General features: G+C 42.8%; 1 protein-coding gene across 1 annotated transcript in view; it reads right to left on the minus strand.

Annotated features, from left to right (window-relative positions):
- LOC122931557 (cytidine monophosphate-N-acetylneuraminic acid hydroxylase-like) overlaps window positions 1-17,767 on the minus strand; it is a 186,363-nt gene that overhangs the window by 12,465 nt on the left and 156,131 nt on the right. Inside the window, exons 10-12 of the mRNA XM_044285630.1 lie at window positions 14,202-14,342; window positions 10,788-10,962; window positions 122-238 (exon numbers count right to left, since the gene is read on the minus strand). Of these exons, the coding sequence (XP_044141565.1) occupies window positions 122-238; window positions 10,788-10,962; window positions 14,202-14,342 (433 nt within the window). The remainder of the gene's footprint in view (window positions 1-121; window positions 239-10,787; window positions 10,963-14,201; window positions 14,343-17,767) is intronic.

Below are 17,767 nucleotides of genomic sequence, written 5' to 3' on the forward strand. Positions count from 1 at the left end.
TAGGTCATAGAGGGTAACCTGGGTGGATAATGCCCCTCAAAGATGTCCATATGCAATAATAGGTGACACATTGCGAGACTGATATGAAATAGTAAATTACTATATGAATTAAATAACTCACCTCTTCATATGCATGGTCACGACTTGGTCTTACAGCAGGGAAAGATAAGTCAGAGAAATCTACCAAGTAGGTATATCCTCTAGATAGATCATTAAAATCATCATCAGTTTCAATCATCTATATAAAAAGGAAAATGTACAGTATGTCACTAAACTTTAACTATGGATAAAGTGACATTGTTTTTATCTGTCCCGGTTTATGAACAAATCTTTATTCATTTCAAAAATATAAAATCACACTAAAAAGGCTAGAGACAATCCCACACTTATGTGGTAAAACACAGCTGCACAGAGATATCAAATACATAAAAATTAAATGACACATTAAGTGCTCATGCGCATGAACTTGGTTTGGTTCCATATCAGAGCCGCATTTTTTGTGGCTCGGATGCGGACCAATTCACTTCAATGGGGCCACAAAAGATGCAGAACGCACTCTGTGTTCTGTCCGCATCTGTTGCTCTGTTCAGTGGGGCCCCCAAAAAATATATTATATAATCCGACGTCCCCAAATATGCATAGACATGAATGGGGACCACTTTCAGCATATTATGCAACTTCTGGGTAGTTAAAAAAAATTATTCAGTTGCTCATCCATTTGTCATACTATCGCTAGAGGGAGGCAAATTTTCAGCTTTTTCGTGGGCCACCCTGTAGAAGGGGAGGAGAATTTAATTTCACCTCTATCTTTAAATTACAAAAAAAACACTTTTGCTAGTACCATTTTATAATCTGTGTATTATACCTATGAGTTTATTTTATAGGTCTCGAAGTGTCAAAAAGTGGGTAGTAGTGCAAACAGCATTAGCAACACCAGCCATGCGGCTAGTACTAATAGTAGGCCACAGTACTCGCTACTGATAGGCACCACATTATTTATAAGGACAAAGAGGATGAGATTGTGGGCTGGATGGCTCACTCCTCTTCTCAGTCACAGCAGGATGAAGTGGATGTCACTTGTGAGTCTGACACCATGTGTTGGAGAAGGGAGTCACAGTATTCCTCTTGCTCCTCCTCCTTGCAACCCCTGAGGATCCTTTCAAATGCATCATCACTTTGGACTCCTGTGAGAAGGAGGTTCAGGGGGAGGCGGGGGCCCCATGCATAGCTGTGTTAGTAGTGCTGTTGGTAGTAGTTGCACTTGTAGCCACAGTGGTGGCAGTAGGGGCAGTGGTGGCAACAGTGGGACTAGGGGCTACTACAGAGCAGGTAATCGGGAGAGGGGTAAAAGAGCCCACAATGGCATATCACAGTCTAATAAAAGTGGTTTTAAGGGTGAAGATGGCGGTGTCAATGATTGTGTGTTGGACAGGGCCTGGGAGGCGAAATTGGTGAGGAGGAGGTGACATCAGAGGAGGAGGGTAGTGGTGGAGGCAATAAAGAGCAAAGGCAGTGTATGGTCAAAACCTCCTAAAAACTGACAGGGTCAGATCTCATTTTATCACGGTCAGCTCGGGGGCTGGTGATGCTGCTGATACTGTGGGCGCAAGCGCAAGATGTGCAAGATCTAAGCCAAGTTCTGTGTGAGTATCTCCTGTCTGGCATTTTCATTCCAGAGTGCCAGAAGACAAAAGCATTGCAAGCCATGAGTGTTCAAACACAAAAGCAGGCACCACAGCTCTATTAGGCAGCATCACTAGTTACTGTGGGAAACCAGAAGTGGCTGCCAGGTAGCTCAACAAGTGTCCTCCTTCTCCCGGTCTCCTTTGTGGCAGCCAGGCTGCATCCATGTCCAACAGCGTGTCCTTGTCATAATCATCAGTTACTGCTTTTCCTGCTCATACTACTCCTCTGCTATGTCATTAATGGAATGTGTGGCCAGGAAAAAACTGTAAGTGCCCAACAATATATTGGTGCGCAAGCTTAACTGTCACCTGGCCAAGTTGCTGGCGGTGCAGTGGATTCTGTTGCCTTTAGGGAACTGATGCAGTGGGCTCAGCCTCGCTGGAAGATACCTAGCTGATATTATTCCTCCAAAAAAACTATCTCTGTCTTGGACTCTCACATGCTGGAGAATATGGGCTGCTCCTTGCTATAGCTGCTGTCCGGAAGGGCGCACGCCATTATAACAGGCAGGGACAGTACATGTCTTTTACAGAACACAGGGTCAATGTTTTTTGATACTGCAGAGAGGCAGTACCCCAGCAACAGGGCCAGGTTCTATTGACAACTCCAAATTTGTGTTGGTCTGGTTCCCACACCAGGCACTTATCCGCCTCCTCCATGTCCTTCTTCATGAAAATCCTCTTGTCCCTAACAGCAGTACAGCAGACCGTCACTTCCACTCCTTTTATCATATGTGTAAAGTAAAGGGTTACCATGCCATGTTAGAGCTGATTGGCCTGTGCGAGAGTAGCCATTCAGCCGATCAGTTGCTAAAGTGCATTAAGCAATAGACATTCTGCTGGCACTAAATCCAACTGGGCAAGGTGATCAGTGAAAATGGCAGGAACATTGTGGCTGCTCTGCATTTAAGGAAAATAATACTTATAGGGTAATTTATCAGACTGATGTAACGTAGAATTGGCTTAGTTGCCCATAACAACCAGTCAGATTCCACCTTTTATTTTTGACAGCTCCTTTGGAAAATTTAAAGTGGAATCTGATTGGTTGCTATGGGCAACTAAGCCAGTTCTACTTTACACTAGTTTGATGAATTACACCAATAGTCCCCGTAAGACACACGTGATAAACTTAGTCATGCAACGCTTTTTGAAAAAGTACAGTGGCTTGCAGAGGGTGCTGGCCATGTTCAGGAGACTGCCCTCACATATCAACCATTCTTATGTTGCAAGAAACTACCTCCTGGGCTTGCAGAGGAAACTACCTCCTGGGCTTGCAGAGGAAACTACCTCCTGGGCTTGGGGGAAACGGAGCTGATGGCACTGTGGCACTGGGGGGGAACTGATGCAATTGGGCTGATTGCACAGTAGGGAACGAAGGGTGTTTGGGACTAATGGCAGGGGGTCTTATCAGCTTTTATAAAGGAAATCAGTCTATTAATTCATATTTTTTTTATTAGAGTACTCGATTAATCGTAAAAAATAATCAATAGAATACTCGTTTACTAAAATAATCGTTCACTGCAGCCCTAGTCCCAACCTGTCATTTCTTTGCCAAAAAGGCTGTACCAGCTATGCACACACATGTAGAACAGAAGGTGGGCCAGTCCTTGAGCCTGTTGGTGTCTGCCAAAGTGCACGGCAGCACTAACTACGGTCAGAGACGATAAATGTAATTTATGTCCCACTGGGTGAATGTGGTTCCTGCACAGCCACACCAGCAACTTGGCCAGGTGACACTGCTTCCGCCTCCACGTTCTTATGCAGTTGGTCCTGCACAATGTCCACCTTTGCCTCCTCATCCTCCAACGTGCCTTAAGCCTCCACTGCAGGTACAATTCACAGTGACCCTCCAGCATACCACATGTGCAGGGCACGGTGGTGTCACGCTGTTGTGGACCTCGTTTGCCTGTCCGAACGGAGTCACACAAGGGAGGAACTGCTCCATGTCCTTCATCAAGAAATTGTCACGCCTTGCCCTGTGAATGTGCGGAGGTCTGTCAGACTGGCTGCACATGTCTGACTTCTCTGTTTGTTTTGATTTTGGTTTGAGCTGGATCCACCTTCCCTCAGGTGTACCAGGTTTCATTGTTAGTGAGGCTATTTATCCCTTCTTTCCCCAGTGGTTTGTGCTGGGGTTAGTTTTTTCCTGTGAGCTCTGGCTGTGTGGTGGATCGTCTGCTCCAGCTCTGCTCAAGATAAGTCCTCTCCGTTATTTCCCTTTGTGTGTTTTATCTAGGCCACTAAGAAGATGCTTGCTTCCTCCTGGTTTGAAGAAGCAGGTTGCCTCTTCCCTTTTCCTTGCTGCTTAGGGATTGCCCAGGGTGTTTAGGTTGAGGCACAAGGGCATGTGCATATCCACCATAAGGGTTTGCACATGGTCACAGCAGTTTAGGGAAAGTTTTTAAGGATCGCTAGGAAGTAACCCTTTTCTCCCTAGCTTTTAGGCCTAGTCGTCTGTTCTGTTTGTCTTCCTGTGTTTGGTTATTTCCCCGCTTACCTACCTATCGTGACATTATAACCCGCCCCAAAACTGTCATATCCCTGCTGTTTGCGAAATGGAGGCTATGGATGCCTTAATTGATCGCATGCAGGGATTATCACTGGAGGTTGCTGATCTCCGCAGTTCTGTTGCACGGTGTCAGAATGTTCTGGCGTCTGGCGCCGTTGGAGAAAATCAGGTCTGCTTAGAGCCTAAAGTCACTCTCCCTGATAGGTTCTCAGGGGGTGGTGATGACTTTATTTGGTTCAGGGAGTCCTGCAGGTTGTATTTTCGTCTGCGGCCAATGTCATCTGGTGACGAGAATCAAAGAGTGGGGATCATTATATCTCTGCTCAAAGGGGACGCGCAGTCCTGGGCTTTTTCTCTGCTGACCAGTTCACCATCCCTCCGGTCAAAGATGAATTTTTTTGAGCCTTGGTCTTGATTTATAATGACCCAGACCGGGTCTCTATGTCTGAATCTAAGCTGCACAGTTTGTTACAGGGAGAACGTACTCCGGAGTCTTATTGTGCAGAATTTAGAAGATGGGCAACTGACTCGGAGTGGAATGATCCTGCCCTCTGGAGTCAGTTTTGTCAGGGGCTATCTGAGAGGTTGAAATATGCCCTTCCTTTTCATGAGTATCCCAATTCATTGGAAATGGTCATGTTTATGGCAGTGCGGCTTGCTAGACGTCTTAGAGAGAGGTATAATATTCCTCTCGAGTGGAGGGTCCCGTCTGTAAGTAGATCCGTCCCACCTAGTCCCAAGGGTAATATGACTTTTGAATCTGAAGCAGGAGAGGAGCCTATGCAGTTGGGCCCGGTTTGATAGGGTGATAGAGATTTTAGGAAGCTGAATAAGCTACTGTATGTTACTTCTGTTGAATAGAAGCTCATTTTGTTTGTGCGTGTCATTTTCTTAAACCTCAAAGCAGTAATGAAAAACTACGGAGGTATTCACATAAAGAGTAAAAAAAACTTCCCTGACTCTTGGTAGTGTGAATGGGGAGTCTGAGCAAGCAAATATGCATTCTCACTGCAATACCCATTTCCTCCTGCCTGCTATGGTGGCGCTAGAGTCAGGAAATTTGGATTTTGAGGTATTTGTTGACAGTGGTGTGGGGGTAAACCTTATTGATTTTCAGTTCCTCCAAAATCTTGGTTTTAGAATTAGCACTTTAGATAGAGATACCAGTGTTTGCTATTGATTCCTCCCCTCTCTCACAAAAGAGTCTTACTCTTTTAAGTCTTGCATTCAGTTAAGGGTGGGTGATTCACATGTTGAGTCCATTTCTTGTTTTGTTATGAAAGGCTTGCCTGCTCCGATGGTTCTGGGTTTACTGTGGTTGATAAAGCATAACCCTACTATTGACTGGCAAACAAGACAAATCAGTAGCTGGAGTGAATTTTGTTCGGACAACTGTCTTTGTGCTTCTATCTCAGGGGTGTCAACTACGGTCCTACCTTAGTTTCAGATTTTGCGGACGTATTCTCCGAGGGTGGAGTTCAGGAGCCCCCCCATCGAGAATATGATTGTCCGTTCAATATCATCCCTGGAGCTAAACTGCCAAAATCTTGACTATACAACCTTTCCCAACCTGAAAGAGAAGCTATGCTAAGCTATATTGCAAAGAGTTTGGCAAAGGGACATATTAGACCATCTAAGTGCCCTGTGGCCACCGGCTTCTTTTTTGTAAAAAAGAAAGACGGATCACTAAGGCCCCTTTCACACGGGCGACTTTTCCGTGCGGGTGCGATCCGTGCGGCGAACGTATGGCACCCGCACTAAATCCTGACCCATTCATTTCTATGGGGCTGTGCACATGAGCGATGTTTTTAACGCATCACTTGTGCGTTCAGTTGAAATCGCAGCATGCTCTATCTTTTCCGATTTTGACGTGACGCAGGCCCCATAGAAGTGAATGGGGTGCGTGAAAATCGGATGGCATCCGCAAGCAAGTACGGATGCCGTGCGATTTGCACGCATGGTTGCTAGGAGACCATCGGGATGGAGACCCGATCATTATTATTTTCCCTTATAACATGGTTATAAGGGAAAATAATAGCATTCTGAATACAGAATGCATAGTAAAACAGCGCTAGAGGGGTTAAAAAAATAAATAAATAATTTAACTCACCTTAGTCCACTTGCTCGCGAAGCTGGCATCTCCTTGTGTCTCCGCTGCTGATGAACAGGACCTGGGGTGAGCTGCTCCATTAAATATCGGTTAAGGACCTTTGATGACGTCACTCCAGTCATCACATGGTACGTCACATAATCTTTTACCATGGTGATTCACCATGGTAAAAGATCATGTGACGACCGGAGTGACGTCATCGAAGGTCCTTAACCGATATTTAATGCAGCAGCTCACCCCAGGTCCTGTTCATCAGCAGCGGAGACACAAGGAGATGCCGGGCTTCGCGAGCAAGTGGACTAAGGTGAGTTAAATTATTTATTATTCTTTTTTAACCCCTCTAGCGCTGGTTTACTATGCATTCTGTATTCAGAATGCTATTATTTTCCCTTATAATCATGTTATAAGGGAAAATAATACAATCTTCAGAACATCAATCCCAAGCCCGAACTTCTATGAAGAAGTTCGGGTTTGGGTACCAAACATGCGCGATTTTTCTCACGTGAGTGCAACGCATGACAATGTTTTGCACTTGCGCAGAAAAAATTGCGCATTTTCCCGCAACGCACCCGGCTCTTATCCGGGCAAAAAAAATGACGCCCCTGTGTGAAAGGGGCCTAAGACTTTTGTTTTGATTTCTGGGAATTGAATCTCATTACGGTCCGTGATCCGTATCCCCTTCCTTTGATTTCTGATCTATTTGATCAAATTGTCAGAGCCAAGGTGTTCTCCAAGTTGGATTTAAGAGGAGCTTATAATCTGATCAGAATTAAGGAAGAAGATGAGTGGAAAATGGCCTTCAATACACCCAAAGGTCATTTCGAAGAATCTTGTCATGCCCTTGGGTTTAACTAATGCGCCAGCGATCTTTCAACGATTTGTCAATTATATTTTCCATCATTTAGTGGGAAGGTTCATTGTTATTTACCTTGATGATATACTAATTTACTACCCCGATTTGGAGATCCATCAGGATTACGTGAGACAGGTGTTGTCGATCCTTCAGGACAAGAAATTGTATGCAAAATTTGAAAAATTTGTATTTGCTGTCCAGGAGCTACTGTTTTTAGGACACCTGCTTTCTGACTCTGGTTTTCGTATGGACCCCTAAAAGGTTCGGGCGGTACTGGAATGGGCCCGGCCTGAGAATCAGAAAGCTCTGATGCGGTTTTGGGGTTTTACCAATTATTACAGAAAATTCATCTTGAATTATTCCACCATTGTAAAACCTTTGACAGATATGACTAAAAAAGCCCCAACTTTTCTGTCTGGTCGGATGAGGAATTACAGGCCTTTTCTGCTATTAAGAAATGTTTTGCGTCTGCTCCCATTCTGATGCAAACTGATGTATCTCAACCGTTCATCGTGGAGGTTGATGCATCAGAAGTGGGGGTCGGAGCAGTTCTGTCGCAGGGTCCATCCCCTAGCAAATGGCGTCCGTGTGCTTTTTTCTCCAAGAAACTGTCGGCCGCTGAGAGAAATTATGATGTAGGAGATAGAGTGTTGCTGGCCATTAAATTGGCCTTTGAGGAATGGCGTCATTGGTTGGAGGGGACAACTCATCATATTACGGTATATACTGACCACAAGAATTTGGCTTACCTTCAGTCTGCTAAGCGCCTGAATCCTAGACAGGCTAGATGGTCACTGTTTTTACTAGGTTCAATGTTGTGGTCACCTTTCGCCCTGGGATTAAAAACATCAAGGCAGATGCATTGTCACATAGTTTTCCTGTGGGGAGTCATTCGGAGGATCCCGCTCTGATTTTGGCTGATGGGGTGGTGGTTTCCGCTCTGTACCCCAAGTTGGAGATCGAGGTGTTGGGGGCCAAGGAGGAAGCTCCTGATTCTTGTCCTCCAAACAAGTTGTTTGTTCCTGCTGAACTGCGATACAAGGTGTTCAGGTAAACATCATGATACTGTCCTTGCGGGACATCCTAGACAGGGTTGCGCAAGGGGGTGGAGGGTTATGTGACAGCTTGTGCACGAGCGAAGGTGGCTCACACTCGGCCTTCAGGATCCCTTCTTCCTTTATCCATCTCATCTCGTCCTTGGACGCATTTGTCCATGGACTTTATTACCGAGTTCCTCTGGGAAAACTGTGATTCTGGTGGTAGTGGACCGCTTCAGTAAGATGGCCCACTTTGTACCATTACCTAGCTTGCCCAATGCCAAAACTCTCGCTCAGGTTTAACATTGTGGAACTACATGGCATTCCCTCTGATGTAGTGTCTGATAGGGGGACGCAATTTGTTTCCAGGTTTTGGAGGGCGTTCTGCTCTTGCCTGGGAATTCAACTGTCCTTTTCTTCGGCTTTTCATCCCCAGTCGAATGGTCAGACAGAGCGCAGTAACTAAAAACTGGAGACCTATTTGAGGTGTTTTGTTGCTGAGAACCAGGATGACTGGTCCTCGTTCTTATCTCTAGCCGAATTTTCCTTGAATAACCGTAGACAGCAGTCCACTGATAAGTCACCATTTTTTGGCGCATATGGTTTTCACCCACATTTTGGTACTTTTTCTGGGACTGGATCTTCTGGGATGCCAGAAGAGGAGAGATTCTCTTCCGCCTTGTCATCTATCTGGTGGAAGATCCAAGTTAACTTTGAAAAGATGGGTGAAAGATATAAACGGGTGGCTGACAGGAGACGTATGACTGGTCCGGACCTATGTGTGGGTGATTCGGTGTGGTTGTCCACTAAAACTGGGGTCCAAGATTTATTGGCCCTTACAAAATCTCTGCGATTGTCAACCCTGTAGCGTTTCGTCTGGATCTTCCGCAGACTTGGAAGATCCATAATGTGTTTCGCAGGTCTATATTAAATAAATATGTGGAACCATCTCCATTGCCATCTCCCCCTGTCATGGTGGATGGCAATTTGGAGTTTGAGATCTCTAAGATTTTTGACTCATGTGTTCTTCGAGGGGTTCCCTCCAGTACCTAATGCACTGGAAGGGATACAGTCCTGAGGAAAGAATGTGGGTTCCGGCTACTGATGTCAGTGCTTGCCACCTGGTGGGGGCCTTTCACAGGGTACACCCCAGATAAAGTTTGTACGGGGTGTCCGGAGGTCACCTGTAGAAGGGGGGGTACTGTCACACCTTGCCCTGTGAATGTACAGAGGTCTGTCAGACTGGCTGCACATGTCTGACTTCTCTGTTTGTTTTGATTTGGGTTTGAGCTGGATCCACCTTCCCTCGGGTGTACTGGGTTTCATTGCTAGTGTGGCTATTTATCCCTCCTTCCCCCAGTGACCTGTGCAGGTTATAATTCTTTCCCGTGAGCTCTGGATGTGTGGTGGATCGTCTGCACCAGCTCTGCTCAAGATAAGTCCTCTCTGTTATTTCCCTTTGTGTGTTTTATCTAGGCCTCTAAAGAGACGCTTGCTTCCTCTTGGTTTGGAGAAGCAGGTTGCTCTTCCCTTTTCCCTGCTGCTTAGGGTTTGCCCAGGGTGTTTAGGTTTAGGCACGAGGGCATGTGCATATCCACCATAAGGGTATGCACATGGGAAAAGCAGTTTAGGTAAAGCTTTTAGGGATCGCTAGGTGACTCTTTTCTCCCTCGTTTTTGGGCCTAGTCATTTGTTCTGTTTGTTTTCCTGTGTTTGGTTATTTCCCTGCTTACCTACCGTGACAGAAATCGAATCCTGGCTTTCTCTGCGACAACTCAAAATCTGAAAAATATGGTGTCAGTGCTGACATGCCAAATGGAAAAGGATTTAGGAAAACTAGAGGAATGGTAAAAAATCTGGCAACTAAAATGTAATGTTGACAAGTGCAAGATAATGCACCTGGGGCGTAAAAACCCAAGAGCAGAATATAAAATCAGTGATACAGTCCTAACCTCAGTATCTGAGGAAAGGGATTTAGGGGTCATTATTTCAGAAGACTTAAAGGTAGGCAGACAATATCATAGAGCAGCAGGAAACGCTAGCAGAATCTTTGGGTGTATAGGGAGAGACATTAACAGTAGGAAGAGGGAGATCTCATGCTGCTCTACAGAGCACTAGTGAGACCTCATTTGGAGTATTGTGCGCAGTACTGGAGACCATATGTCCAGAAGAATATTGATACTTCGGGGAGAGTTCAGAGAAGAGCTACTAAACTAGTACATGGATTGCAGGATAAAACAAAGGTTTAAAAGTGATATCAGGAAGTATTACTTTACTGAGAGAGTATTGGATGCATGGAATAGCTTTCCTGCAGAAATGGTAGCTGCAAAAACTGTGAATGAGTTTAAGCATGCATGGGATAGGCATAAGGCCATCCTTCATATAAGATAGGGCCAGGGGCTATTCATAGTATTCAGTATATTGGGCAGACTAGATGGGCCAAATGGTTCTTATCTGCCGACACATTCTATGTTTCTATGTTTCTATGTTATAGCTGATATTCATAGAAAATATGCCTGCATTTGATCATTTAACATATAAACGAGTGTAATGAGTGTGTTAGTAAATGGTATATTTTATTTTATGTACTTACCCTGACTACAAGATTATAGTCTTTAAATCCAGCCCAGGTAAAATATTCTATAACCCAGGAAGGGTAGCTGAAGATCTCATCTTTAGATGAAACGGACATGGCATCTAGGTATGTATCAAAGTCCCAAGACTCTTTAAAGATTTTTGTTCCTGGAGGCATATGAACAATTCCGTCTCTGAAAATAAAAATAACCTTGATATTTTTGCATATATTCGTAATGTGCAGGTTTACAATATAATTCAGAATTGCTCTCAGCAGAATCAGAAATATGGTTAAACATTAACACTGGGCAATATAAGGACATTAACATACAGTAAATGTTAACATATATAGAAATTATACTGACAACTATGGTTATTTCTTTTTATTAATTTAATTTAATAGTTTTAGACATTTTAACGTTAAAGTCAAGTGGTCTGATCTACAATACCAAATACAGCCCATGCACAAAATGTTTTGTTTCTAATCTCAAAAAAACACTTTCTAAGATATTTTCATGGATTACTAAATGTATCTGTGAAACAATTGGTTTTATAGCTGGACTATAGAATCCCCAAACAGGCGCCCAACCATGCAGCTCCTACCCACTGGCAGGCATGTTATTATAACTATCAGAAATTTGTAGCCCCTGTTCTCTATAGGGCAACTTTTCTAGGGGATTTTCTTTTTGTCCCATTTGGCTCCACTGAATGATGGGATGACTTTGGGTTAACACTTCCCAATCCCCCAATTAAGTTTTTTCTTTTTCCCTATTTTTGGCCCCAGCATATTTGTTTATACAGCATTTTTGTGCATTTGGTCTATTATGTACTCAGCATACCCCAAGTTTGTCTGTTTCCCCTGATGAGTTATTCCAACGAAACGAGGCACATCAGGAACTTCTATTTAGGGATTTTGCCCTGGTCTAAGGACAGGTATCCAGACGGGGTCGCTGCTTTCGGAGCGAGTGCTCTGTATAGATAGGTAGGGCAATCTTAGTCCCTCCCCTTACTGTAGGGTGATATAGGGCGAGCTGTTCCTGTAACCGTCTTGACACCAAAAAATAAGAGCCACCAGTCCGCTTGTCTGTTTTGCAACTATGAATATTCAACCTGCCCAGCTGTATACAGACTACGTATCCAAGTGAGCATACCAAGGCACATCTACATCCTCTGAAGGACCTACTACCTTCGGACTGGTGAGATTGTTCCTTTTTATTCCCCTCCTATCATGATTCTATGGGCCTTACAATACTGCATAGTGTGCTACAACCTGCTACAGTTTAGGTGATTGTTTATATAACTGTGATTTGCATGTATTTTTGGTGTGGTGTCATTTTTATGTTAATACTAGTAAATGTTAGGTTTGAATTCCCTATATCGCCCTGTTTGGGGATTCTATAGTCTAGTATTGGGAGTGCATAGGAGAGGCACCATCATTCTCTCTTTATCTACAGTTTTTCTGGTTTTATAGCTGCCAAAAACTCCAACTTCATTTTGAAAGCAAAAATCTTTGTAAAAAATGTCAGTCAAAAATACTCTGTGATGTGTAATATCAAAGAGGGGAAGAACGATTATATAATAACCTGTACTTATGGAGGAAAATCAAGGGAAGAAGTTACATGGATAGGGAGGGAAGGGGTGCAGGGAAATAGCAGGATTTCCAAGAAGAAATAGGAAAGGAAAGAAAAAACAGGAGTTGAATACCACAAAGAAGTCCTAAGAGGGTATTGACTCAGAGTTGATTGCAGGTCTTAACAACCCTGGACCCCAGACCTTATTAAACTTAGTAAGACACCAGCAAGAATCCAATATTATAGTTTTTCCTTTTCAATATATGCAATATATTAGCCTACAGCTAAACTACCTATCGTGTATGAACACAGTCTGATAGGTGCTGAGGACCGACTCACAGCCAAGCTCCTACATACCTCCATAGTAATATCACTAATACAATGAGAGGGAGGAGGAGGCTGCGAGCCCACCTATAACAGGCCACGTGACACAGGCTACAAGCATTAGCACATTCAAAACGTGTAAAGAAAATCACTAAATAAAGTGGCCTAAATGGGAGGAAATGCTCAACCCCAAACAAAGTAGCGTGTTTATAATCAAGGGAGCAATTCCTCCGCAAGTGATCCGTTGCTAACGGCAATGCCCAGCAAAAATGCATACAATGGAGGATGCCGTCAGCGGACCACATGCACCACAAAAACATCCTACATAAGGAGGAGTAGTGTGTGGATGAAAAACTGAAAAAAGGTGCACCACAATAATATGCGACTGACCTGTAGCCTGTGTCACATGGCCTGTTATAGGTGGGGCTCGCAGCCTCCTCCTCCCTCTCATTGTATTAGTAATCTTACTATGGAGGTATGTAGGAGCTTGGCTGTGAGGTCCTCAGCACCTATCAGACTGTGTTCACAATCGATAGATAGTTTAGCGGTAGGACCCACGCCACACTTAGATACCTTGATGGGATGCGCAGAGCTCCGATATGTTCCTGACTGGAATATATTGGCTAAAGTCTCAGGTTTTAACATCAGCCTGAGAGTCTAGCCGGTATGGTCAGTCGCATATTATTGTGAGATATCCTTACAAGGCGATCATTGCGGTCTGCATTTCTTTTCTTTTCTATCTCTGGATCCATTATTCTTTCATTTCTGTTACTACGTTTTCCTACATAAAAATGTGATACACAACTAGATCCTAGGTGTGGGATGCCTAAGGTTTCACTGACAATACTGCTGTAACTTTACTAGGCAATCTGTGTTTGTTACAAGTTATCTCTTGTAATACGGTTTTGACTTACGGTATGTTTTACTGTTACAAAAATCAGTAAGTAAAAAAAAAACATATACTATAAAATATTAGTCTGGCACTCGGAGCATTTGTGCACCAGAGAGCAAAGATGCACAGGTAATTGATACGATTAATTATATATTATTGACAATATACTAAATAAAAACGCATGCAAAAATTCAGAAAAAATAAACTTCTAGGTTAGAATTTAAAAAATTAAACATATAAAAGGAATGATGCAGTCTCTTTATTGACCACCAGATGGCAAGCTTTCAAACTAATACTTTATATGTGGCACATGTAATTGCATCTGTTCTCTGCCAGATGGTGCCGTTCTTCAATAGGCATATATTGCTGGTAAGTGCAAAAGTTATTGCATCTATTCACCACCAGATGGTGGTGATCCCCAATAACGTTTGTACTTACCAGCAATACATGCCTATTGAAGAAAGGCACCATCTGGCGGAGAACAGATGCAATTACATGTGCCACATGGAAAGTATTAGAGTTTGAAAGACTGCAATTTAGTGGTCAATAAAGAGACTGCATTATTTATTTTATATATTTATGTTATATTTATATAAGGCTGGATAATCTTTGCAATATAAGGAAATAAAAATAGTATAAAAATCACCTATCAGCTGGGTCTTTCAGTAACCTCCCCACATCCAGTATGTCTCCTGGCTTCGGGGTCCATGTAATGACATTTGATACTTGATTAATAAGTTGATTTAATGTTGCAGCATCATTCTTTAAGTTGGTTTCCTTAATGTATCTGTTTTGAAAAAAAAATCAGATCTATATTCATATACAAGCAGCACCACTTCTTAAATCTCCTTTCAGCAGTCATCTCATTATCACCACAGGCATGATTACAATGACAGATATCACATATACTCTGTATATCCTCTCTCTATGGTTACTCTCAGGTACAGATGGCAGCTTAGGATGATGTTTGGACGTGACAGGTTACCTTTAAACTTTTTTCCTATTCTCCCTAGGTGTCACCACCAGACATCTGAGAAGCTCTGACAGGCGTTCTTCAGAACCTCCTCCTTGAGGTTCCTTTTGGTTTGCTTTCATTTTCTCATCTCCTTAGCCTCTCTCAGCTGTCATGTAGTTGCACTGATTGCATCCCTTTAAATCCCTTCCCATACTGCATCACTTTGCGGTTTATACAACTTCCTGGAGTGTGTGCATGCTGGATGCTACTACTGAGTCTTCTACAGATAAGTTTTGTTCATTCATTTGCGTTTTCCTGTTTGCTGGATCCCAGGTGACCCTAACTCCCTCCGTATCTAGTGTAGGGAGCCGGTGGTCGTGTCCCCTCACTATTATAGGATGTTCAGGGGTTATACAGTCGAGGTACGAGGATATGCGATCATCTACCATTGAGATTTTTGCATAGGCTGAGCAGTTAGGGAGAGAGCCAGGTCTGTTGCAGGGCTCTCCCTTTGGTTCCTTAGTTTTGGATCCAGTCAGTCGGATCTTCATTTTGTGTCTTCTAGTTTTCTGTACACCTTCCGTGACACTAGGGACTTGTACATGCAATCATTAGATGGCTTATACAATACACTGTAATGGTCTGTCAGTGCAGTCTATGGGAAAATCACTGTGTTCCTATTAAGGGCTTGATAGGAATTTTCCTGTGGCAGGTCTGGGAACCTTCAGAAGTCTGTCAGCTGCCATAGCAACTGAACAGCTCCCACAATATTGTCACAAGGAGCTCTCGAGATAGTTATTACTTTAATACTTAATTTAACCCCTTTATTTATATATATTTCAGGTGTCCTACTGGGTTTCTCTATGTTGGTGAAACAAGGCAGAAGATTAGAATGAGAATGAACTTGCATTGTTACACAGTAAGAGAAAAAGGGATAGATCTGCCTGTTGTGATGCATTGTTTTACTAATGTGAAGCAATAGCTTTTTAATTTTTTTTTATTCATGTAGCTGTATAATAATTTTTTGGTGGGAAAAGTTGTTGGCTTTAGGGTACAGGATGGAGAAAGTGGAGAAAGAGGAGGGAGGGATGGAGCATGGTGCGAATGATAACTTGGCTAATCTTGGACCCCCTTTACAAGGACAGGGTGACGCGCACAGGTTGCACATCCCTAACGCCTGTCCTGTGTATATACTTACCGATTAACTGTTAGTACCTCAAAAAGAACACTAAGGTCACAAATGTTTTTTGTTTTATATATTTTTTTTTTGTGCTGTTCCCTTTCCAGCATAAATAATGTCTTAGGTCTATTCTGTTAGTTAGTACAATTACGGAGATGCCAAAGTTACATAATATTTTTGCAGGACAAGATTTAGTTTTCACTGATATCATCATACATATACATACATATGACTTTTTGACCACTTACTGAGTTTTTTTTAGGAGGCTACCAATGAGAAGCACAAAGCGCTGAACCTTAATTTACATAGTTATCTATTAAGCAATCAATAATGATTCAGACAAAGCAGATTGCTGTAGATACCATGTGATATATTTAAAGGAGTCTCGTAATTTCTGCATCATTCTAGGTGGCAAGATCTGCATAAGTGACTTCCATAGAGTAAAAAGGCTTTAAACCTTAACTTCTTATTGAAGCACCCCGTTTACCCAAACCAGACCGAAATATAAAGGATACCCTTTGAGGGAATAATCTAAGAGTAGGTGAATTAGGAGAAAGACACTCTTGCAGAATACATTACGTGCAACAATTTTTTTACTTCTTTGGTACTGGGAAACATAGCATAATCAACATGACCAAAAATCGCCCACGCTGGGTTTAAAGGGACAAAATTTAACAAGTGAGTCTTAGCAAATAATTCCACCTGTTTAAAAAAAAATTGATTTGTGAGCAACTCCCGAAACAGTGATAAAAAATCAGTATCTACATTAGCATGTCTAAAACACATTTAAAGGCGATGTCTGGTAATAATGATCTTTTCACAAGTGCCTGCAGCCTGCCTGCTGAAACAGAAGATTCATACTTACCTGCTCCACACCGCTCTGGTCTTTTCATTGTCTCTGCTGTGGCTGTCTCCATCTTCTGGTCCTCCTACACTGTTTACATCCGGTGGTGCATAGTCATAGTCAGATGTTACACTCCAGCCAATGACTGGCTTCAGCGGTGATGTAGCCTCAAGCAGCGTGTCACTGTTGAAGCTAGTCATTGGCTGGAGTGGTGCATGTGACTTTGTAAACGGTGTGAGGACTGGAAGATGGAGACAGGTTTCAGCAGGCAGGCTGTGGGAACTTGCTTAAAAATAATTATAACTGAGAACATAACCGTAACATACAGCTCAGATGTTGTTTAACCTTGGCCAGGTTAGCTCACATAATCCCTGAATATAAACCTTCCCATTGGCGGGCATGTGGAGGATGTGGAACACTAGCTCATATGTGGTGGCAATGTCCTCTTGTTCTCTCTCTTCCACCAGCATTAGATATACTTTGTATTGGTATGAATGGTCGGTTGCTAATATTCTTATAGCTGCCCAAAAGGTAATTGCTTGATCCTGGAAACTACTCTTCTGTCCTAATATCTTTGAAATGATATCTTTGGTTAACCAGTATATGCAAAATGAGCTGACCTATGCCAATAACCTATTGACTAGATCTAAATTCTATAAACCCTGGGAGCATTAGATTTATAGGTCCTCTCCCTGTAAACTACCTGATTTTACTTTACAACTCCTTTTAATTTGCATTGGTTAAATAAATGAACTTTTACAGGATATTCTAATTTTTCGAGTTTCATCTGTATATATATCGTTTCTCATCTGCTTATTATCTGTAGACTTTGGTGCTGGGCATGGCAGACAGGAATGATTAGTGAGCCACATTTCAGCCTATCTGTTTGTCTCTGTTTGGGATCACATTCTTTCGTATATGTGTTGTTTCAATAATATGTTCTGTTTGGCTTTTGTACCTTTTAACTAGGTTTATTGAAGTGAAATGTTATATTGACACTGCTGTGTAAGTATTTATTTATTGAAAACTTGGAGAACATTGAGTGTGTTTTATGGCCGAATTTTTCTTTTTTTTTCCACACCGGGGGAAGGTGGGGTCCTGAGGACTGTTATGAGGCCCGGGGGGAGGTGGGGTCCTGAGATGAACTTCCCTCCTCTCTTCCTGACATGAAAGCACTGCATTTTCATGCAGCTGTATTAAGTGTCTGACTTTAGATTACGTGACTTGATATTC

Source organism: Bufo gargarizans, chromosome 3 (genome assembly GCF_014858855.1).
Source record: "Bufo gargarizans isolate SCDJY-AF-19 chromosome 3, ASM1485885v1, whole genome shotgun sequence".
Taxonomy (NCBI): domain Eukaryota; kingdom Metazoa; phylum Chordata; class Amphibia; order Anura; family Bufonidae; genus Bufo; species Bufo gargarizans.